The sequence below is a fragment of the Macrotis lagotis genome, chromosome 5, assembly GCF_037893015.1.
Source record: "Macrotis lagotis isolate mMagLag1 chromosome 5, bilby.v1.9.chrom.fasta, whole genome shotgun sequence".
NCBI classification, from domain to species: Eukaryota; Metazoa; Chordata; class Mammalia; order Peramelemorphia; family Peramelidae; genus Macrotis; species Macrotis lagotis.
In genome coordinates, this window is record NC_133662.1 from 232,468,433 (window position 1) to 232,492,311 (window position 23,879).

The following is a 23,879-nucleotide window of genomic DNA, read 5'->3' on the forward strand; positions in this document are numbered from 1 at the left end:
TTTTCCCACATCCCCTCCAACATTTATTATTTCCCTTTTCTACCATATTAGTCAATCTGATAGATGTGAGGTGGTACCTCAGAGTTGTTTTAATTTGCATTTTTTCTCATTAAAAAGTGACTTAGAGGGGCGGCTAGGTGGCATAGTGGATAAAGCACTGGCCCTGGAGTCAGGAGTACCTGAGCTCAAATCTGACCTCAGACGCTTAATAATTACCTAGCTGTGTGGACTTGGGCAAGCCACTTAACCCCATTTGCCTTGCAAAAAAAAGTGACAGAACAGTTTTTTTATATGGCTATAGTTAGCTTTAATTTCTTCATTGAAAAATACCTGTTCATATCCTTTGACCATTTATCAATTGGGAAATGACTTGCATTCTTATAAATTTGACTCCGTTTTCTATATAACATGACTGATTCTTTAGCCAACAGAATGGAATATGTGAAATATATCCAACAAAGGTTGACTAGCTCCTCTCCATCTGTCCTAAGGACAGAAGGTTAAAAAGGGGGAAGAAAATTCAGCAAGATTCATACTTCTTAGCAGAGAGTGGGGGAAGGGGAGGGAGAAAGAAAGAGGAGAAAAGAACAACAACAGCAACAGAAAGAGTAGAAGGAGAAGGAAGAGAGGAAGGGAGAAAGAGAACGGGAGAGAGGAAGTAGGGAGAAAGAGAAGAGAGAAACGAGAGGGAGAGAGAAAGAGAGGGGAAAGGAAAGAGACAGAAAGGGAAGGGAGAAAGAAATAGAAGGTAGAAAGGGGAGAGAGAGAGAGAGAGAGAGAGAGAGAGAGAGAGAGAGAGAGAGAGAGAGAGATTAGAGTGATAGAAATGCAGAATGAGGCAAATATATCTAGATATGACCAATGATACAATTAGTTTTGTTTGATTATACCTATTGATGACTAGGAAGGGGCTTTATTGAGGGATGGAGAATTTGGGTGAAGAAAGGGCTAACCATAGAGGTACACAAAAAAAGACAAGAGAAAAGAAAGACAGGAGAATTAGTGAAGCATTTTAAAAGATGTAGAAGAAAAGAGAAAGTAGTTCAGAAGGGAATGGACAACTAGGCCAACTTTAGCACACACAGATCAGATTTACAGTCTATACTAAAAAAACCTAAAGAAAAGGCTTTATGTGATAGAGATTTGTAGGGTCAGCAGCAAATTCTCTCTTTCTATGTATTAGAAGGAGGACCCCAGTTGAGGATTCAGTAAGATCTGGGTCCAAATTCTGCCTCTGACATTTCCTGGCTATGTAACATAATCTCTTAGACTTCAAGGGAACCCTCCACAGCTCTAAGATGCAGATATGCTGCTGAGCCATAGAAGGAGAAGGAATTTCCATACTGAAAATTCCTTATGCAAATAAAAATCATGGTCCTTGCTAAATATATGTGTGTGTATGCATACACAAATATACATATAAAAATATCTACACACTTCAAACACAAATATACACCTAGATACCAGATGTTTGAAACATCCTTTTTTGTTTTATTCATTTATTTTATATTATTACAATAATCTTGTGAGAATAATCATAAATCCCCCTACACCCCCCCCACAAAAAAGATGAGAAACCTCAAGAATAGAGGAAAAGAAGTGTCCTGCAGTCTGTGTTCAGATTCCAATGGCTCTGTCTCTGAGATGAGTTGCCTTCCCCATCATAACCACCAGAGAAGTTGCTTCAATCTTTTCCCACAGTTGCTATCTCTAGGTGTTATTCCCCTCCACTCAATTCCTTCCCACTCTCATCTATTCCATGCTCTCTCTCTCCTTTCATCCTGTCCCGGTTCGAAAGTGTCGTATCTGACTAACCTCTCCCATGATCCTCCCTCTCTTCTATCACCTACTCCCCCTTTCCCTCCCCCATTTCCCCTTATCCCCCCTTTCTTCTCATTTTCTCTAGATTTCTATACCCTATTAAGTGTGTATGTTATTTCTTCTCTGAGCCATTTCTGATGAGAATGAAGGTTCCCATCCCCCTTGCCTTCCCCATGCCACTCCATTGAAAAAGCTTTTTCTTGACTCCTATGTGAAATATCTTAGCCCCTTCTTCCTCTCCTTTCTCTCCCTCCCAGTACTTTCCTTTATCATCTATTGACTCCATCTTTTTACTATATTATACCATTATATTCAGCACGAAAAATCTTAATACAATTAAAAGCTATTGAAGTTTAGGGACAATTTATTTGAATATATATATATATATATGCAAGTATCATGTATAGGAATAGGTAAATTCAAATTATTTTAATCTGCACTAAGACTTTCGGAACACCTGTATAAAATTAGCAAGAATAAAATTAGCAAGCTTTAGTAGAGTCCTTTCTTAACCTTTCTCTAAACTCTCTATCATTTATTCCTCACAACATCCCTTGTGAGGGAAGGAAGACTGATATTGTTATATTCATTTTATGGAGAGGGCAGTTGAGGGCAGAGAGAAAGGTTAAGTGACAGTTACTCAGCACTAGAACAATGTTTTCCTTGTTTCTTTCAAAATTTTGCTCTGACAACATTTTGTTCATGAAGCATTTCCTGATTCCTCCCTAGGGGTGAGTGTTCTCTCTCCCCAAAAGTTACATTTGTTTTGTATGTCTTTTGTAGATAGAGAGAAACATAGACAAATAGCAAATAGATACATAGACATATTATCAGATGATAATTTGGATGTTAGATGACAGATGGAAAGAAACATAGATTAGATAGATAGATAGATAGATAGATAGATAGATAGATAGATAGATATGGAAAGATACATAGCTATATAGAGATATTAAATGGTTGAAAGATAGATGTTAGATGCTGAAAAGATAGACCGAAAGATTGATGAATGAATATTAAATGGTGAGAAAATAATTGGGTGAAAAATTGATAACAAATATAAATGGAAATACAGACAGAGATAGAGATGGATGGATGCTAGATAGTAGATAGGTGTTAAATGGTAGAAAGACAAATAGATATTAAAATGTAGAAAGATAGATGGTTGGATAAATAAATGAATAGTTACATAAATATGGATGGAAACAGACAAATAGACAGATAGATGTTGTTTCTTCCCAAAGATCATAGGCCCCTTTAAGGCAGATATTGTTTCATTTTTGTCTTTATATCTCCAGGCCTCAGCACAGTGTCTGGTGTTTAGTAGAACTTAGAAGTCACTTAATAGAACAGAGATTTAAGAATACCTTGAAAGACCAAACTGTACCAATTGAAAATATTTATTATTTATTATCAATATGCCTCCTTGCCCATTGATACACCTGGTTCTTCTCATATTTTGCTGATCGACCAATCCTTATTCTAATTCCATCTCTGACTTGGACTCCAACTCTTACCTTCCAAATCGAAACCAGGACTAAAAACTCAGAAGACAGAAATAACAGAGTAGACATGTGTTCGGAGCCAATAGATCATGGATTCTGTGTGGCCTTGGGCTAATCCTCCCTGAGCATCATTTTCCTTGATAGTCTCTGAGGCCTCCTACCTACCCATCTATGGTCCTATTATCTCTTGACTCTCTAATCCAGAATTCATTTCCCCACGCCTTGCTTTTGCCCCATCCATTGAGGAGAAGAATTTCATCTTTCCTAAGAGAAAAAATAGGGAGATCTCACCAACCCTACTGTGGCCAGTGAGCACATATTCAGCAATGGAACCCAGAAAAACCAGACTCTCTATCCCTTGGGGATTTGGAAAACCTTGGCCACAACCAGGATCTCAGAGTTGTTGCCACAGGGTAGGTGTCTGCCTACCCCTGCCCCCTCCTGCCCAGCCTTTAGCAAAGTGAGTGAGGCATGGTTGGTACATGCCTAGACCAGACCTGGTTGAGTCACCTTAGGGTCATATGCCCCCAGGTTCCTCTCTACTCATTGAGAGCCTTTGGAGGAAGGCTTTCAGAAGAAACCATGGAACCAGAACAAAAAGTATGAGAGTAAGTAGTGTCTGAAGTGAAAGGATCTAGTCAGTGTCCAGTAAGCAGAGAATTCATGAGGTTCTAGTGATGATGATAATAATGATATAATGATACTAGTTAGCATTTATATACATCTTATATAGGGGCAGTTGGATGGCACAGTGAATAGACTGGGTCTGGAGTCAGGAAGACTCAACTTCCTAAGTTCAAATTTGATCATAGACACTAGCTACGTGACCCTGGGCAAGTCACTTAACCCTATTTGCCTCAGTTTCCTCATATATAAAATTATCTGGGGAAGAAAACAGTAAACCGCTCCAGTATCTTTGCCAAGAAAACCTCTTTGTGAATACGAATCTGACCTCAGACACTGACCAGTTGTATGACCCTGAGCAAGTCCCTTCCCCCTGTTTGCCTCAGTTTCCTGATCTGTAAAATGATCTGGAGAAGGAAATGACAAATCATTCCAGTATCTCTGCCAAGAACACCTCATATGAAAGATCATGAAGAATTGGACTCGGCAGTAGAGGGGTCAGGAAGGATATGACTTGATTAGGCAATTAAATAAAACCTCATTGGTAATTTTGGAAGGGACAGCTTCAGTTTAATGATGAGGTTATAAGTCAAATTGTACAGGTTTTGTTTAGAAAAGTTAGAGGAGGAAAAAATTGAATGTAAGATAGCTTTTTCAAGGAATTCAAAGAGAAAAGATTAAGAGAGTGAGAGGGATTGGTAGGCCTAGATGCTAAGTGAGGATTTTTTAAGGGTGTGGAAAACATGAGTATGTTTGTAGGCAATAGAGAAGAAAATAGGCTCTAGAAGGAGATCGATAGACAGAAGAGAGAAAGTGGGAATAGTAACAGAGGCAATCTGCAGAAAAGACAGGAGAGGATGGTATCCTGGGTCATGTGGAGGGATTATCTTCACAAGGAGAAGAAACATCTAAAAGAGAGGTGGAGATCATGAGGGATGACATCAGAAAGATGAGAGATGGGAGAAGAGGGAAATCTTAATGACTGTCTATGAAGCATGAAGCCCTGGAGAGTTTTGCCATTTCCTTCTTCATCTCATTTGACTGATGAGGAAACTGAGGCAGACAGGGTTATGTGATTTGTCCAGGGTCATAGAGCTCGGAAGGTCACATAGCTAGAAGTAGAGCTCATGGGGGATGACATAAGAAAGTTGAGAGTTGGGGAGAAAAAGGAAATATTAATGACTGACTGTGAAACATGAGGTCCTCAGCTCGAAGATGAGGAAGGGAAGACAAGAAATGACCAAATCTGGAGCACCTGCTATAGTGAAGACTAGAAGGAATGTCTCATTTCACTGGGGGTTCATTGAAATTAGATAACATAAACTTTCCATCCCTCTCTGCACCATATGTCTTCAACCTTACACATAGGCCCCCTCCATGCTCTGAGACCCTGACGGCGTTGGTACCAGGTACAGGGAAACAAGGAAACAAGAACTAGTGCTCCTCTTCCCTATCCAAGGCTTAAGAGTTCCAGGAACCAGTGTGCAGATAAGGAAGAGAGGCAGGGGGGAGGCAGGGGGATACGGAGCCGCAAAGTCCTGGCCCAACCTCTCCCTACTTACTCAGATCATCCCAGATCATAAACTTCTTAATCCAAGAGGAAAGACTGCCTATTTCCTTCAAAAAACAAACTACCCCATTCCATACACACCCAGGGTGTGTGGATGTGGGTCTGGGTGTGGATCTGAGCACAATCAAGAGAAAAAGCCAGGAAGAGGATTAGACACCTATGGAGAGAGGCCAGAATACTGATTCAGATAATAAGAAGGACAGACAAATAAAATGTGACCTTTGTTTAACCATGCAGGTAAGCTAACTGGTTATGTTCCAAAAGTAAAATTGTAAGTCAGTCAGCAAACATTTATTGTTGCATTGTTCAATCACGTCCAACTCTTCATAATGCCATTTGAGGTTTTCTTGTCAAAGATGTTAGAGTAGTTTGCCATATCTTTCTCCAGGTTTTTTGACAGATGGGAAAACTGAGAAAAATAGAGCTTCTCAAGTCATAAGTATCTTTGGCCAGATTTATCAGTGTCAGAGGTGGGGTTCCAATCCAGGTCTCCCCTGAGAACAACCAAACATAATAGGACATAGTACTCTACTTAACTTCAATGCTGGTGTCTGAAGAAAACTTGGTTTGTTTTAAAGGTGTGGGAAGAGGTAGATGGAGACATCTGGTGAGAATCTAAAGGGAAAACAGGGCTCTTTCAGGGATTTTGGAGAGGAGTTTTCATCTGGTACAGGGCTGTCAGTTTCCTTCTCTATTCAATGGGTTTAACATTAGCACTTCCCTCCCAAGGTTGTTTTGAGAATAAAACAAAAAAAATAATTACAAAGTGATTTGTAAATCTTAAGACCCTATATTATAATCATTACTTGTTTATCAGCAGTGATTGGGGTCATTTTTTGGCTTAATCTGGAATAAAAAGGAAGTGAGATTGTTTTGAGGTTACTGATTAGGAGTCAGCTAGGTGGCCCAGGTATCAAGAGTGGTATCCACATCCTGAGACATTACTAGCTGGGTGACCCTGGGCAAGTCATTTAATCCTCTTTGACTCAGTTTCTTAATCTGTCAATGTGCTGAGCAAGGAATGGCAAACCACTCCAGTAACTTCACCATGAAACCCAAATGGGGTCAGGAAGAGTTGGACATAACTGATACAATAGAACAACTGATTCTTAGCAAGAAATGAAGAATCCCAGTTAAAATGGTGACCTGAGAGGTCATAGAGAAGTCCAGGGCTCCCAGATAAACACCAGCAAGGATGAAGAAAATCAGGAAGACTCTAAAATGGGTTTCTCTGGAGTCAATGATCAGAAATGAGTAAAGGGATGTTGCCAGGGAAGATAGCATGATCACAGGTAAACCAGACATGGAAGCAGGAGAGGAACCACCAGGGAAGTCAGGAAAAGCTTAGGTAACATGAATGTTCTGAGGTGAGGTCAGTGTTGAGTGACTTGCCCAAGATCACACAACTAGTAAATGTCTGAGGCCAGATGAGGTCAGGGGCCATGCCCAGGAAGCCAGGGGAAACTCAGATAAAACCAACTGAGAACTAGCCAAGCTGATGAGGAGAGAAGATCCTCAAGGGAAGCCATCCAGAAGCTCCAGGGATCTAAGCCAGCCAGTCATTCTGAGCCTGGGGGACCTGGAAGCAAGGTGTCTTCAAATTATCTAAATCTAGTAATCAGAGACTTGAAATCAGATTCAACTGTGATTTGTCAGAACAGAAGCAGGGAACGAATTAGCCCCAGTATATTACTATGCAGGGACAAAGAAGCAGGCAGCACACTCCTAGAAGTCCTACAAGTTTATTGCTGTTGAGTCCAACTCTTCATGCCCCCACTTGGGACTTTCTTAGTAAAGATACTGGAGTGGTTTGCCATTTCCTTCTTCAGCTCATTTGACAGATGAGGAAACCAGGGCAGATAGGGTTATGGACAAGGTTTGATTTGAGGCTTGATTTGAACTCAGGTCTTCCTGACTCCAGGCCCTACATTCAGCTCAGCTAGATCTTAGGGATGGTGGGCAGGAGACCTGGAACCAATTTGATTTCTCATATCCTGCTGGGATCTGCCAGGGCCACAAGCAAAGGCTAGAACCCCCACCCGGCTTGGATTGCACAAGAAGTCAGAGGCTGACAGACACCAACCAGAACCTGCAGTAGACCACCAGAAAACTGAGGTAGAAGTCAGGATTAAAAGAGTAAGAGTCTGATACCGAGCATCCCATGGAGATCAGCAATGACAAGTGTCATCCAGACTTCACGGGGACAGGACCAAACAAGCCCCATCCCACCCATCCAAGAGCACCTTAGGGAGTTGGCTGAGCTCCATCTCCTCATCCCCAACAGTTTAGACTGGAAATGTGAGTAAACAGAGGAAAATACCAAAAATAAGGTTCAAAAACATGCTGTAATTTAAGAAAAGCCCAAGGGGTAGACTGGAGAATAACTCCATGTCCTGCCCCAATAACTAGAAGTAGAGACGAAGAGAAAAAAAAATATATCAAAATCAAAAAGCTTCAGAAGTAAGTTCCTCCATGGTGGTGAGAAATGATTAAAAAGATGGATAGAAGCCAGCAGAGGTGAGTGGAGGGGGACCTCTGGGGAAGCCAGCATGAGCACAGGTAAGCCAGTTACAGAGGACTGTCAATCAGAATGACCAGGAAGAAATAACAAGAGATTTAAAAAAATTTTTAAAAACTCAAATACATTAAAACAAGATAGAAAACTACTCAAGAAGTGAACTTACTGAAAAAAAATAGAATAGAGGAAAGATGATCAAATATAAAAGGCTCAGTTAATACCCCTACAACCTGGCCCCTTCCCACCTTTTACACTACTTCCCTCCAAATATTCTATATTCCTCAAACTCATTCCAGTAATGCTCTCCCTCCTCATCTCTACCTCCTGGCTTCTGTGGCCTCCTTCAAAACTTAATTCAAGGGGCAGCTAGGTGGCACATTGGATAGAGTACCAGCCCTGGAGTCAGGAGGACCTGAGTTCAAATTTGACCTCAGACATATAATATTTACCTAGCTGTGTGGCCTTAGGCAAGTCACTTAATCTCATTGCCTTGCAAAAAAATTCAAATATGATTAACATGTTTGTACATATTTAACCTTTATCAGATTACCTGCTATCTTGGGGAGGAGGGAGGAAAGGGAGGGAGGGAGGGAAAAAAATGTGAAACTAAAAAGTCAATGTTGAAAACTATTTTTACATGTAATTGGAAAAAATACTAAGTACTTTTAAAAAAAGGCTGCCTGGGAGAGGTAAAGTGATCTACCCAAGGTCATATAGTATGTAACAGAGGCAAGACTGAACCAAGGTTCTGGACCCTTAGGACAACTCACCATGTCACTTCTCATTGCTTTCTCTCTATGTTTTCCAATAGACTTTGGTGTTCAAGCAATTGTATGAAATTCTGTACCTTATGGGGGAAAAAAATTCAAATTCTATGTTCTTCAACAGGCCTTTTCCCATCTCCCTCTACACCCAGTACCTTCACTCTGAGATTTCCATCTATTATGCCATTTTCAATTGGGTCTAATTCTTCATGACTCCACTTGGGGTTGTCTTGGCACAGATCCTAGAGTGGTTTGTCATTGCCTTCTCTAGCTCATTTGACAGATGAGAAAACTGAGGCAAACAAGATTAAATGACTTGCCCAGGGTCACACAACTAGTAAGTGTCTGAGGTCAGATTTGAACTCAGGAACATGAGTCTTCCTGACTCTAGACCCTGGACTCTATCCACTGTACCACTTGGCTAACATCTTTCCATATTAAGTTCTTTCCATATTAAGACCCAACTAAAATTCCACATCCAACAGGAAGTCTTCCCCAACTCCTCTTAATTCTAATGCCTTTCCTCTGCTGATTATTCTCAACTTATCCTGTATATAGCTTGCTTTGACTATATTTGTTTGCATGATATCTTTCTCATTAAACTGGAAGCTTCTTGAAGGGAGGGATTATTTTGCCTCTTTTTGTAATCCTAACACTTAGCATAGCCTGCCCATACTAGGTTCTTAATAAATATTTACTGAATTGAATCAAACGGAAACATGCATACTGTAATTGTTTGCAAGTTGTCTCCTTCCTTGGATGTGAATTCATTGAATGGAAAGGATCGCCACGTTTTTTGCCTTTTCTATTACATATTAATAAGCATTAATGTTTTTGTAGGCCACCTGGTATATGTGATACCTAATCAAATGGGGAGACTGGGGGAGATGACTGGAGAGAAGGTGACTTGGTCAAACAAGGTGATTGAGGCTTTCCTGAAATAGTGGTCTGGGTGAAGCAGTCTCCAATAATGGTAAGGAGAATAGGCAGAGTGGAAGTTTCTTGGGGGAAGTGATTTCCATTTAGGGGGTCCCGTTTAGTGGTTTCCAAATACTACACTAAAAATTCTTTTTTGTTTGTTTTTTACAAGGCAATGGGGTTAAATGACTTGCCCAAAGTCACAGTTAGGTAATTATTAAGTGTCTGAGGCTGGATTTAAACTCAGATCCTCCTGACCCCCAAGGTTGGTGTTCTATCCACTGTACCACCTAGCTGCCCTAAAAATTCTTTAATGATATCTTAAATAATTGCAGAATATTATGAGTATATGAATTTTCCCTTGTGATTCACAACACTTCCCAGAACACACACACACACACACACACACACACACACACACACACACACAGCCAAAAAGATGGAAATCACAGTACTGGTACTATTGGATCAAATAGTTCCTTAAGGTGGCCACCCAGTGGTGATACTGGCTTAGCTCAGCTAGGTGGTGGACCACAGTGAGAGGTGAGTGAAGGAACACCTTCAGGCAGTTGTGGGAAGGAGTCACGAATGAATAGTATAAAAAGTGATCATCTATTCATGTATATGAGGCCTTTGCAGATAGAGTATTTCTAACTCTTGGAGAGTCTATGTAGAGGCAGACTGATATTGCAGTTAGATGTGGGCCAATGTCAAGTCAGTTGGTAGTGGGGAAGAGTCAAAGGCAAACAATTGGGAGAAGGTATTGGGAGAAGGGGGGCAAATCTTCCTGGAACAACATTTTAGTTTTTGTTTCTTTTCTTTTGTTTTTATTTTTCAAATGCCAGGGGAAGAAGAAAGGAAAAGAATTTTATATCTTTAATTGAAAATAAAAATTTGGTGCGATTTTTTTCTCTAAGCCTTCTGGAAAGAGGTTAGGTTTCTAGAACAATATGAGCGAATTGCAAGAAAGAAATAGATATAAGAGCCAGAATGGGAAGAGAATGAGAACTCAAGATAGAGAAAGGATGACTTCCAAGTGCAGAGTGAAACATATATTTATTTGGACATGGCTAATGTGGGAATTTGTTTTGCATGACTATATATATGGTTGAAAAGTTTTGTCTTTCTTGCTTATTGTTAGGGAAAGGGAAAACAAAAGGGAGAAAATTCAAAACAGAAAATAAAATAGATTTTAAAAAATAAAATAGAATTTTTAAAGGAAGTGGGTGAGATGGGTGCAAAGTTTCATTCCAGGACTATGAATAACTTAGAAAGTTATCAATTCTGGGGGTGGCTAATGACACAGTGAATAGAGCACCGGCCCTTTAGTCAGGAGGACCTAAGTTCAAATCTAACCTCAGACACTTGATGCTTACTACCTGTGCCACCTTAGACAAGTCACCTAACTCCACTGCCCCACCAAAAAAAAAAAACAAAACAAGAAAGTTATGAATTCTTCAGTGATGTATCTTTATACTTCTGGGGTCCAGAGATGGGAGAGAAGTAATTCACTTTCCTTTGTCTGCCTGGCTTCCTGCCCTTCTCAGGTGTTCTTGGAGAAGTATGGGTACCTCCATGATCATGCCCCAGAAACTTCCAGCTCCACACAACTCACAGATGCCATAAGGTAAGATGGCCCAGGGCAGGTGTAGGAGATGGGAGGATTGTTGAGGAGAGTTAGCCTCTCTCCATCCTCACTCAGATTGGTCCATCATAGTCCCAGAAAGTGACCCTAGGACACTGGTCCCTTCTCCCCTCTTCCCAGCTCTACTCTTTTAATTCTTCCCTCTAGGGAGTTCCAGTGGGTGTCCCACCTGCCAGTCAGTGGACTTCTGGACGCCACCACCATGCGCCAGATGACCCTGCCACGGTGTGGGGTGGATGACAAGGAGAGCCATTCATCCTGGACTGAGAGGCTCAGTTCCCTATTTGTTGGACGAAGAGCCAAAATAAGAATCAAGAAGCGTTTTGCACAGCCAAGTGAGTCTTTCCCTTCCCTCCCCCCCCCCCCCCCAACCAGGAGTTTCAAAAGAGACTGGGTCTCCCCGCCCCTTTCCTCCCACTCTACCCCCTCAGCATGAAGGTGCCTCTAACCCCCTCTGGAGCAGCATCTTCCCTCCTTCCATCCTCAGAAGGATCCTGCCTTGCCAGCCTTTTTACTCCCAGAGTTCTGGGCAACCAAGAGTTAATAGGGAGGGTTAGGGGCCAGGCCAGAACCAGGGACCCGCCTGCTCCTAGGAGAGAAGCTGAGGGTTCTGGCTCCCAGCCTTCTCTCCCCCAGGGGACAGAAGGAGTAAAAGCTGAGGACCACCCACCTACATCATTGCTCCTGCCTGGAGAACAGCGCCTTGTCCCACCAGCTGTCCCCCAGTTCCCACACACAGTCTTCAAAGTCCAAGGCTGGACTCCACCCTCAACCCCCGCCTCTGCTGAGCTAGCACTCTGAGAGGAGGAATGATGTCCTGGTGAAAGGAGCACTAGATTAAGGGTGTGTGACCTTGGAGAAGTCATATTACCTAGGTGGGCTTAAGTGACCTCATTTAAAATCAAGGACTTGGACCAGAGAGTAAATAATTTTGCAGGTCCCTTTCAGCCCTAAATTATCTACACACACACAAACACAAATACAAACACAAACACAAACATACATATACACACATATAAAATTGTATAATTAAATTATATTATATATATCATATATAAATTTTATATAATTAAATTATATATATATATATATATATATATGAAATCTGACAACATGATGTCGTTATCCCTTCCACACTGTGACTTTCCCTGTCATGGTTGGCATAAGAAATTAAATGAGGGGCAGCTAGGTGGCACAGTAGATAAAGCACCAGCCCTGGAGTCAGGAATACCTGGGTTCAAATCCACTCTCAGACACTTAACCCCATTTGCCTTGCAAAAAAAAAAAAGAAAGAAAGAAATTAAATGAGAATTTTTAGGGAATTTTGAGAAAATCCATGTGTCATCTTAAACCCAAATTTTATAAATCTATAAAAGAAAAGGAAAAAATCCAGTTATCTTCCCTGGTATAAAGGAAGAGTCAAAACATTTTTATTTGGGGGTGGCTAAGTGGCCCAGTGGATAGAGCACTGGCCCTGGAGTCAGAAGTACCTGAGTTCAAATCCAGCCTCAGATGCTTAATAACTGCCTAGCTGTGTGGCCTTGGGCAAGCCACTTAACCCCATTTGCCTTGAAAGAAGCTAAAAAAATAATTTTTATTTGGATTTTCCAGATCATGGAGGCTCCTAACCCTGTGATGTGGAAGGGAAAACTGTTCAATGAAAAAGATTTAACAGTTTAACAATTTAACAATTCTCTAATTTAACAATCAGAGAAACTGGGTTCAAATACTGGTTTGGGTGCTCAAATCTGTCTAGCTGTGTGACCTTGGTCAAATCCCTTGTCCAATCTCATCTGAAAAATAAGGAGGGAGGGGCAGCTAGATGACACAGTGGATAAAGCACCGGCCCTGGAGTCAGGAGTACCTGGGTTCAAATCTGGTCTCAAACACTTAATAATTACCTAGCTGTGTGGCCTTGGGCAAGCCACTTTAATCCCATTTGCCTTGCAAAACCCTAAAAAAAAAATAAAATAAGAAGGGTTTTCAAAAAAAACCCTAAAAAAAAGAAAAGAAAAAGAAAAAGAAGGAGGTTAACTCAGTGACTTCTAAGGTGAGATATGATGAGCATTTCCTCCTGACTCCCAAATTCAGAAGTCAAGGGGTAAGAAATGGAATTAAATAGAGAGATTACTGATTTCAATCCTGCCCTGGTCCTTCACTCATTTGAGTTTTGGCTCACTGAGTTTCCCTCTCCCAGGACCAGGTTTCCTGGACACAATGAATACTGGAAGTGGATGATTTACTCCTTGCTCAGCAGACCCTCCATCTCTTGGCTCTAGGCTCATTCTCAGACTGGAAGACTCTTCCTTCTTCATCTCTACCTTCCGGCTCCCTCTGTCTTCCTTTACATCTGAGCTAAAATCCCGTTTTCTACAGGCAACTTTTCTTTCCCAAGTTCTCTTTATTCACACATCTTCCCTTTATGGATTCTTTCCGAATTATCCTGTATATAGTCTATTTGTATATGGTTCTTTTCATCTTAGATTGAGCTCGTGACAGCAGGGTCCATCTTCTAGACAGGTATATAGTAGGTGTTTAAAGATGCTTTATGACTGTCCATTCATCCTGGAGGTGAGTGGGAGAAATTTGACGTCCCTAAGGTGCTTGGAGAGTCTCTCATGTGTATAGGAGGGAAAGGTTGCCAAGCTGACATCTTCTGCCTGCTGCTCTGTGCTAGGAAGAGGTGTTGAAGGGAGTAAGGGAAACTGAACAGGTGAGGAAGAATGCCAATGCCAGTGCCAGCCAGCCCAGCAGGGATGTCCTCTACCCAGTGTAACTATGGTGACCAACCTAGATCTGCCTCTCTCCATAGCACTAGGTCAGGAATTTGTAAACTCACCCAGGCTAGTCTAAAGAAAACAAGAGGTGGGGGATGAGAGGGCAGGAAGGGTAAGTTTGCATCCTTCTCCATTCACCCTAAGTTTCTTCCTTCTTTTCTTGGCTCCCCCCCAAAAAAAAAGTCCTTTCATTTTTATTCTTTCAGTGTTTATTGTTTGTCCTTCTCTCCCTCCTTTTCACACAAGGACACACAAAGATCCCTGTGAAGCTTCCTCCCTTGGATTGGCTCTGGAACAGCTGTAATCTCCAGGGCCTGCCTTAGTGAAAGAGGGGGAGGATGTACCTAGCCAGCTGCTACTCCCAAAGTGGGGGTGAGGGGTCCTCTGAGTAGCTGTTTGGAGCATCTCTACCTCCTCCAAGAAGAAGAGTGGTAGGGCTGAGAGGCCTAATCCTGTACTCTCACATTTTCCCTCCCCACCTTTATCCCCAGTGGGCTACACATATCTATTTTCTTTCCGAGGGGGGGGAAGAGGGAATCCGGAGCCTGCCTCCTCTTTACCTCCTACCCTCATCCCTCCCAGTCCATTGGGTGATCTCTTCATCCCCCTCCCTGAGGGCTGGGTCTCCAAGGCAGTCTGGGGCCCTGGGCCAAACCAAACACACCAGAGAAAGAACCTCACCTTGAATGGCATGAAGCTTGGCAGGGGTGACCAACGAGATTCTCACCATCTCCCAGCTGTTCCCCTTTTGTGTCCCCATCCCATCTCAACCTATGATCCTCTCAGACTGAACCAGTCTGGCAAACCTACCTCTCTTCCCTCTCTGTCCCTGTTCCCACCAACAGTTTCCAAGTTCAAAACTTCCCCATCCTTCTTCTCCCTCTTCCCACAGCCAACAGATGGAGTCAATATTATAGTTATATTTTATTTCTTCAGATTTATAAACCATCTTAATATGCAATGTTTTTCTTCTATTCTTTCTGCCTCTCACAAGAGAGGCCCCCAATCCAGGGGAGTAGTGAACCATGTGTCCCAGGCCTAGGGATGTAGATTGGGGAAGGATGAGGGAAAGTGGAAAGATGGAAACTGATTTGGTGGGAAGAATCACAATGACCTGTAAACTTTGATCAAGATTCTTTTGGGGGGAGCAGTAGTTTTGAGGGAAGAAGAAGTTAGGGTTAAATGACTTGCCTAAAGTCACACAGCTAATGAGTATCTGGGGACAAATTTTAACTCAGGTCCTTCTGACTCCAGGGTTGGTGTGCCTTCCACTGTGCCAACTAGCTGCCCCAGCCTGAACCTTTCGATAATAATATCAGCTGGTACTTAAATAGTACTAGACTAAAGTTTCTCTTTTCTTTAGTTTTTATGCTTTATTTTAAATTATTCTGGTTTTATAATAATGAAAATATATATATATATATATATCTGTCATGTTAAAAGATTCCTATTTGAAGACAAGATATAGACTAAAGCTTCTTAACCTGGGAGCCATGAACCATACATTTTAGGAAGTACCTAAAATTAGCTGAGGAAAAAATTGTATCTTTATTTTCACTAAACTCTAATTGAAATTGGGCATATCTTACAAACAATGAATGTCAGCAACAAACCCCCAGTAGCCATCAGATATTTTCATATTACATTACATACATCTTGAAATACCATTTATGTTCATCACTATTTTAAAATCTGGGAAGCTACGTGGCACAGTGGATAGAGCATGGGACCTGAAGTCGGAAAGACCTGAGTTCAGATCCAACTGCAGACACTTACAAGCTGTACTTACAAGCTGACCTTGGCCAAGTCACTTAAACCTCTTTGTCTTAATTCCTTCATTCGTCAAGTGAGCTGAAGAAGGCAATGGGAAACCAATACAGAATCTTTGCCAAGAAAATCCCAAATGGGATCACAAAGCTGGACCGAAATGATTGAACAACATTTCAAAATTATTATAGGTATTAGACCTGCTGCTAGATCCCATGTAATTGTAGTCTTCCTGTCTATGTATTATACTTCAACATAATTGATTTCCTTTGTAATCCTATATATTTAATTGATGCATTTAAAAACCTTACTGCAGGGTGGCTAGGTGGCACAGTGGATAGAGTATTGGCCCTGGAGTCAGGAGGACCTGAGTTCAAATTTGGCCTCAGACACTTAATAATTACCTAGCTGTGTGGCCTTGGGCAAGTCATTTAATCCCATTACCTTGCAAAAAAATCCCTAAAAAAATAAAAAATTTAAAAAATTTAAAAAAAAATAAAAACCTTACTGTAAGAAGAGGTCAGTAGGTTTTACCAGACTGACTGCCAAAAGGGTCTAATGCACAAATATACTGGAGAATCCCTGAACAATTCAAATCTCAGAATAATGTTTTAAAAGTAGGTACTTGGGTATTTTTATCTCCATTTTATAGATGAAGAAATTGTGCTGCAGGGAGATCAAATAACATAGCTGATGAGATTCAAAAGCAAGATTTGAACCCCTGCCTTCCTAATTCCAAGTCCAGGACTATCTCCAGTATGTAAAGTTGCTTCTGGGCTGGTCTGCCCCAGTTGTCTGGTTTCCAAACCTCTGGGCAAGATGTGGGCAAGAACCAGCAGACATTGGCTCCATTAGCTGGAGAAGTGTCAGGGCAAGGGTTCCCCAGTGAGACTGGGATGGGAAACTGCTTTCACTGGCCTCTGCCCCTCTGGCCAACACCCATCTGTCCTCTGTCCCAGAAACCCCACTGCCCCCACAGCTCTGAGCCTGGCCTAGAAATCATTGTCAATGGGAACACTGGAGCTATTCATTCTAGTCCATCCCTGTCTCGTGTAATCCTTACATTGTAGCAGGGCAGGGAGCCACAGGACCCAAGTTGGAATCATGGCGCTATTCTCATTGGTCAGCCTCGAGCCACTTCTTTTGATTCTCTGGGACTCAGTTTCCTTTTTTATAAAAGCAGACATTTGGGCTAAATGGCCTCTGAGGACCCCTACCCCCACTCTGTTCCTGCCAATTCTGGATCCTATGGTGTTTTGACTTGGCCACTGGAAAAAGGGAGAAGAGAGAAAAGAAGATGTCTGGGAAGGCAACTGGAAGAGAAAGAGAAGGGCAGGGGGTGGTTAGGTGGCACAGTGGATAGAGCACAGGTCTTGGAGTCAGGAGGACCTGGGTTCAAATCTGACCTCAGACACTTAATAATCACCTAGCTGTGTGGCCTTGGGCAAGCCACTTAACCCCATTGCCTTGAAAAATCTAAAGAAAGAGAAGGGCAGGAACTACCAGATCTGTGGCCAACCTAAAGTTGGAATTACAGTCAGATGACCTCCCAGGGAGGACAGTAGTAGCCTGGAAGGCAGGAACACCTAAGTTTTAATCCTACCTCAGATATAGACTTGCCATGTGATCTTGACCAAATCACTTAACTTCTGCCTCAGTTTCCTCATCTGCAAAATGAATATATTGAATCTGGTGGGTTATAAGGTTTTTTCAGATCCAGCTCTATGATCCTCTGAAAAAATTACTTTAAATCCTCCCAGGCTATAGTTAGTGACAGAAAACTACTTTTTTCTTCCTCTCTTTCTTCCTTCCTTCCCTCTCCTTTTTTCTCCCTCTCTTTCCTTCCTCTCTTTCTCTCTTCCTTCCTTCTCCCTTCCTTCCTCCCTCCCTCGTTTCTTTCTTTCCTTTTTTTCTTTCTTTCTCCCTTTCTTTCCTCAGGGATCCCAGGCATCCCAGATGGATCCCACAGAGGCATAGAGGGTGGAGTGAAGTGAAGAGTCTAGACCAAGTAGGAAGAAATAGCAATCAGCTTTTCTCGTGATTCCCAGGGCAGCCACAGGCCAGAGATCCTGTAAAGGGGAGGAGAGGGTTAGGGGGAACAAAGGAGACAGAGGAAGCAGCTGAGGATCTACAGCTGTATGTTTTCTACTCCCCACAGCTCCCCCCACCTTGCCACCTACCTGGTGTTTTGAAAGAATAGGCTAGAAGAGGGGGTCTCAACTAGAAAGGAATATAAAGAATGAAAACCACCCCTAGCCCCACATGGTCAGCACCAGATAGAGATGGGAGAGAGGAGAAGATGGGATAGGTAATCAAGTCTCAACACCTTGGGGTTAATCTACAAACCTGGACACCTGTTCTAGAATCAGTGAGGGAAAGAGCCCCATCTTCTTATATGTTATAGACAATCATTTTTTAAAATGGTACATTTTATTGCTATTCTTTGATTTTAGATCTCTATCCCTCCCTAGTCCTTAAATCGAAAGCTCTGTTAGATAAACAAATCAATCAAAAAAGAGCCAAGACAATGAACAACTTGGCCAGGTATGCAGCATTCTACCCCTGAAGATCCTCACCCCTCTGCCAAGAAGAGAGTTGAACATTTCATTTGCCATTCTCTGGGGCAAATACTAATTTTTCTTGTGATGCATCAGCATTCCAAACCAGATTTTTTCCAATCTGGAATTTGGAATCTGAGGTCCAGAAAATAAGGGGGAACAGAACAAGTGGTAATGAGGACCTACTATTGACTCAATCTGTGTGACCCTGATCAAATCACTTAACTTTGCTTGCCTCAGTTTCCTCAACTGTAAAATGATCTGGAGAAGGAAATAATCAATCCCTCGAGTACATTGCCAAGAAAATCTTAAATGGGGACAGGACTCAAGTAAAATGAATCAACAACAGAAAAACCCAAGGATAATAGCTACCTCTGGGTTATTATGGAGGCTTTGAGAACCTGTGAAGTATCATCTTACCCAGGGAAAGGTATTAAGCACTCACAGCCAGTACACAAACATTGGTTTCTCCTTCAGACTTTACCCAGTTTAGGGATTAGAGATAAGCTTTACAAATGTTAAGTCATTTAATCTTCACAGTGCCCCTAGAAGGTACAGGTCTTTATTATCCCCATTTTTCAGAAGAGGAAACTAAGGCAGGTAGGCAGGGTCTTCCTGGGCCCAACAGTCTCTCCACTGAGCCCCTACTGAAGAGGGCCAGTGAATTGTCCAAAGTCTAGAAGGTTGTGGGTGGCAGAGCTAGGGTCCCTTGGCTCCCTCAGGTCAGTCTAGAAAGACTCCTCTCCCCACCCCCTTGCATAGCAGAGAATCTGATCCATAATCAAGCTAATGTCCATTTCTCTGACTCTTCTTCAGCAGGAGGCAAATGGTACAAGCGCCATCTTTCCTACCGCCTGGTCAACTGGCCTGAGTACCTACCAGAGCCAGCGGTTCGCCGGGCCGTGCGGGCAGCCTTCCAGTTGTGGAGCAATGTGTCCTCCCTGGAGTTCTGGGAAGCACCATCATCAGGCCCTGCTGACATCCGTCTCACCTTCTTTCAGGGGGATCACAATGATGGGCTCAGCAACGCTTTTGATGGGCCAGGTGCTGACTCCTTCCTCCTCTCTGTAAGCCTTTCTCTTTAACTCCTTCCCCTGAGAAAGCCCCCTACTCCCATCCCTTAAACCCAGAGTAAAGGTGGGTGAGGGTCTCTGGCTAAGTGCAGGGGAGGAAGAGGAGGCATAACTTTTCCAATGAAAAGTCCAATGTACATCCACATAGACATATATACACCCACGCATATATGTTCGCTTGCACACAAAGGTATCTATGCATCTTCACGTATACATTTTTGCAGATTCAGGGGCATTGATTGGCCTGCCCAGTTAGTAAGCATCAGAGACAAGGTTCAAACCTCAACCTTCCTGATTCCAAGGAAATGCTCCGTCTACTAATCCACTAGCCCTCTCTCTGCTCTGTCCCTTTGGAATGAGAATTTAAACAGGTTTCATCCCTGCCACACACTAAACTTCCTGGATCACCTCAGGTGGCGCCTGTCTTTCCTGCCAGATCTGTCCACCCTCATTTTTGATCATTGGATTGTGACCCAAGTCAAGACTGGGGAAGATCATTCTAGAACATACTCCTCCCACATTGCTGCCAGATGAATTTTGCTTATTGTCATGTTTCCCTAGAATGAATGGAAACTCCATAAGGGCAGGAACTCTCATTTTCTGTCTTTGAACCTCCAGCACCTGGCAAGGCTGGTATAGAGTTGGGGCCAATTTAAATGCTTATTGATTGATGAGAACTGAACCAAATTCAGGATTCTAAGAGGTGGGATGAGGAAGGAGGGCATGCCAGGCAAGGTGGGATAAGAGGCACAAAGACGAGGGAGAGCAGCCAGGGAGCAGTAAAAGTCAACTACTTTGAGTGGAACCTAGAGTGCCTGAGAGGGAGTAACACACAGCAAGGCTGAACTTTGGGTGGCTCTAGTCAAAGCTTAAATGGCTGTAAATCTACTGAGGACTGTGAGAGGGGATAATGGCTTAAATTTGGGTAGTGGCTGTGTGAATGGAGAAAAGAAAATGGATATGACTAGATTCATGGAGATGGAAAGAAGGAAGAGAGGGAGGGAGGGAGGGAGGAAGGAAGGAAGGAAGGAAGGAAGGAAGGAAGGAAGGAAGGAAGGAAGGAAGGAAGGAAGGAAGGAAGGAAGGAAGGAAGGAAGGAAGGAAAGAAGGAACACAGATATTTACCAACTGTGATACCCTGGGCAAGGCACTTAATCCTGCTTGCCTCAGTTTTATCTGTAATATAAACTGGAGAAGGAAATGGTCAATCATTTGCCAAGAAAACCTCAAAAGGAGTCATGAAGAGCTGAACACAGGGCCAGCTGGGTGGCACAGTGGATAGCGTACCAGCCCGGGAGTCAGAAGGACCCACGTTCATATCTGGTCTCAGACACTTAATAATTACTTTGCTATGTGACCTTGGGCAAGTCACTTAACCCCATTGCCTGGCAAAAATTTTTAAAAAGAGTTGGACACAACTGAAATGAATGCACAACAAAATGGGGATTATAACATCCTTCCTAGCTACCTTGGGGTTGTTATGGAGACTTTGAAAGCTTATGAAGTTGTTGTCTTACTGAGGGTGACATATTAACCACTCCCAGCCATCCTCTTCCCCAGGACTCTCCTTACTTTAGGATTAAGGGGGCAAGTCTCTGTTTCTATGTCTTCATTGCTGCAGAGAATTCCCAGAGGAGGGAACTTCCTCTACCAATGCAGGCTAGTACCTAGCTAGAGGTTAAGTGAATTGCCCAGGATCACACAGCCAGTATGTGTGAAAGTCTAGATAAACCAGATCCATTTTTAATTGCTACAACATATGGCTCCTCACTTTGGATTTATACTTAATAAATTGGAAATTTTTAATCCCAGGCCAGTATCAGCCTGTCTCCTCCTAGGATCATCTCTCCCTGACCATCAATTCATTAAAATCTATGATCCAAAGCCAAAATATGATAAGAAATATAATTACCTAGCTGTGAGGCCTTGGGCAAGCCACTTAACCCTATTGCCTTGCAAAAACCTAAAAAAAAAAAAAGGGAAATAAAATTCTTTGTATCTGGAGGTGAGAAAGCAAAATAGAAATCCTTTTTCTATGAGCCACATCTTTCCTTTCCCTCAATTTCCATAAAAAAGAGAACACACACACACACACACACACACACACACACACACACACACAAACACCCCTTCCTGTTTTCCTTGGTGATTTGGTTACTTTTCCTTTCCCAGTATGGTAGAATCCTGGATTTCCTTCCAACCCACACCTTCTATTGCTTCATTCCCTTCCACCAAGTAGCATAGAAGACCTCCCCATATATTTACCTGTGTGTGGGTCAAGCTGCCTCAACTCTCAAAGTCTCAGTTTCCAGCTTTGTAATAAAGAAGTATTAGATGATTTCAGAAGTCAACAAATTGTAGCTGAAAGAATGTTAGATTTTAAGTTAGAAAACCTAAATTTGATTACTTCTTCTTACACTATGTTCTGGTGTGACCTTGGATGAAATCACTCATTTCCTCAATGTTTAATGAGGACATTAACATCTTCCCTGATAAATCTAATATCTCTGGTTGGGCCTTGCCATGCTCACCTCTGCCCATCTCCTACAAGGACTTGTTACTGATCTGCTGACTTTGGGTATCTGCAGGAGGTGCCCTGGCCCACGCCTTCCTCCCTCGTCGTGGGGAGGCACACTTCGATAGGGATGAGCGCTGGTCCTTCAAAAGCCGCCGGGGTCGGAACCTATTCGTGGTGCTGGCCCATGAGATTGGCCACACACTGGGACTGGGCCATTCCCCTGCTCCTCGGGCTCTCATGGCACCCTATTACAAGAGGCTGGGAAGGGACTCTGTGCTGAACTGGGATGATGTCCTGGCCATCCAAAACTTGTATGGTGAGCATCCCTTCTCTAAACCTCTCCCATCCTCCATGCCCTTACCTCTAGCCCCCACCAGTGGATCCCAGTTTCTGAGTACCAACATATCTACACCATGAGAGCTCTGTCCCCTGGCTCCCAAGCCCAGCCTCATATCCCCATCCCCTTCCAGTCTTTGACACTCAACACTCCAATTTCAGACTCTTAATCCTTTTTCCCCTTAAGATGCTCATCACTCCACATCTCTGGTCCCCAATTTTTCCCATACCATGGTACTCATCTCCTTGAAGCCTTGGCATCTAGTCCCTCCACATGCCCCACCCCAAAAAACCCTGGGCCCAAGCCCCTTTTCCCTGTTATCATTCAGCATTTTAACCCTTCCCCTCAATTCCCTCTTACCCTGAACCTTAGCATCTCTCAACCCCCAGATCCTAAAATCTACTCTTCCCTTAATGTTAAACTTCTTGACCCCCAGAGATTCCGATTATTCAATCCCAAACTTTTTACCCATAGTATCCCTGACCCTCAGTCATTCTCACCATTCTAATCTCCCTCTAGCTTGTTATTATATCCATAGCTTACTGGAGTGAGTTAGTTGCTTTTCCCAAAGCTGTCCATGCCCATTCCCAGGACACCAAGCTACCGTGGAGATTTGGGATTTCAAACTGATGCTTCTCCCTCTGGTGACTCCATTGCCTCCTCTGGTCTCACTTGTCTGAGACTCTTTCAATCTAAAGCTTCCCATCTCCCATGGATGAGAGATGGGGGATCCTGTTCCAGGTTTCCTTGTTCTATTTCCAACCTCTAATCCCTGACCCTGTCACATCTCACCCTTAGCGGGCAGTTTCAAAGAAAATTATATTTGAAATAATAAGGAAATGGGTTAAATCTTGGTATTGCTTCTTCCTATCTATGTTGTCATGGACAAATCACCTTACGTATTCTGTAAAATAAGGGGGATCCCTTCAGCTTTAAATCTATAATCTGTGATTCTGTTTTATGTGCCCCCCAAAGGGCAGGGAACTGAGATTCCTGGGTTTCACAGATTTAAGGCTAGAAGAAGCCTTAGCGGTCATCTCATCTAACCCACATCATTTTACTGGGTAAATTGAGTATTACCAAGACTGTGACTTGCCCAGAGTCACACAGTTGGAAAAGACAGAATTCGAATCTGTCTTCTTGACTTTGTCCAACATTCTCTCTTCTGCTGTTGATTGTCCCCATTCAATCCAAGAACAATAATGACCTTTTCCTAGTCTCCTTCCTATTACTATTCACATTAGACAATGAATCCAGCCTAGCATAATCAGAGTCCCAGAATGAGTCTTTTTTCTCTCTATCACTATAGGTCAGCCCCTTGGGGGTTCAGTGGCTGAGCAGCTCCCTGGGAAACTATTCACCAATTTTGAGGATTGGGACCCCCATAGGACCTGGGACAGGAAATCTGGAGCTAGAGGACCCTATTATTGCCGCTCCTTTTTTGACACCATCACAGCAGGTAAGGTAACACTTTGCTCTGCTCC

At 42.7% G+C, this 23,879-nt stretch overlaps 1 protein-coding gene across 2 annotated transcripts in view; it reads left to right on the top strand.

Annotated features, from left to right (window-relative positions):
• The first annotated feature begins 8,665 nt into the window (after positions 1 to 8,665).
• MMP28 (matrix metallopeptidase 28) overlaps positions 8,666 to 23,879 on the top strand; it is a 45,174-nt gene continuing 29,960 nt past the window's right edge. Inside the window, exons 1-5 of one of the 2 annotated variants that reach the window (XM_074188906.1) lie at positions 8,666 to 11,347; positions 11,513 to 11,700; positions 19,287 to 19,511; positions 22,129 to 22,374; positions 23,705 to 23,854. In XM_074188906.1, coding sequence (XP_074045007.1) covers positions 11,169 to 11,347; positions 11,513 to 11,700; positions 19,287 to 19,511; positions 22,129 to 22,374; positions 23,705 to 23,854 — 988 coding nt within the window. In that variant the 5' untranslated portion in view covers positions 8,666 to 11,168. The remainder of the gene's footprint in view (positions 11,348 to 11,512; positions 11,701 to 19,286; positions 19,512 to 22,128; positions 22,375 to 23,704; positions 23,855 to 23,879) is intronic. The other variant, XM_074188905.1, reaches the window with a different exon arrangement.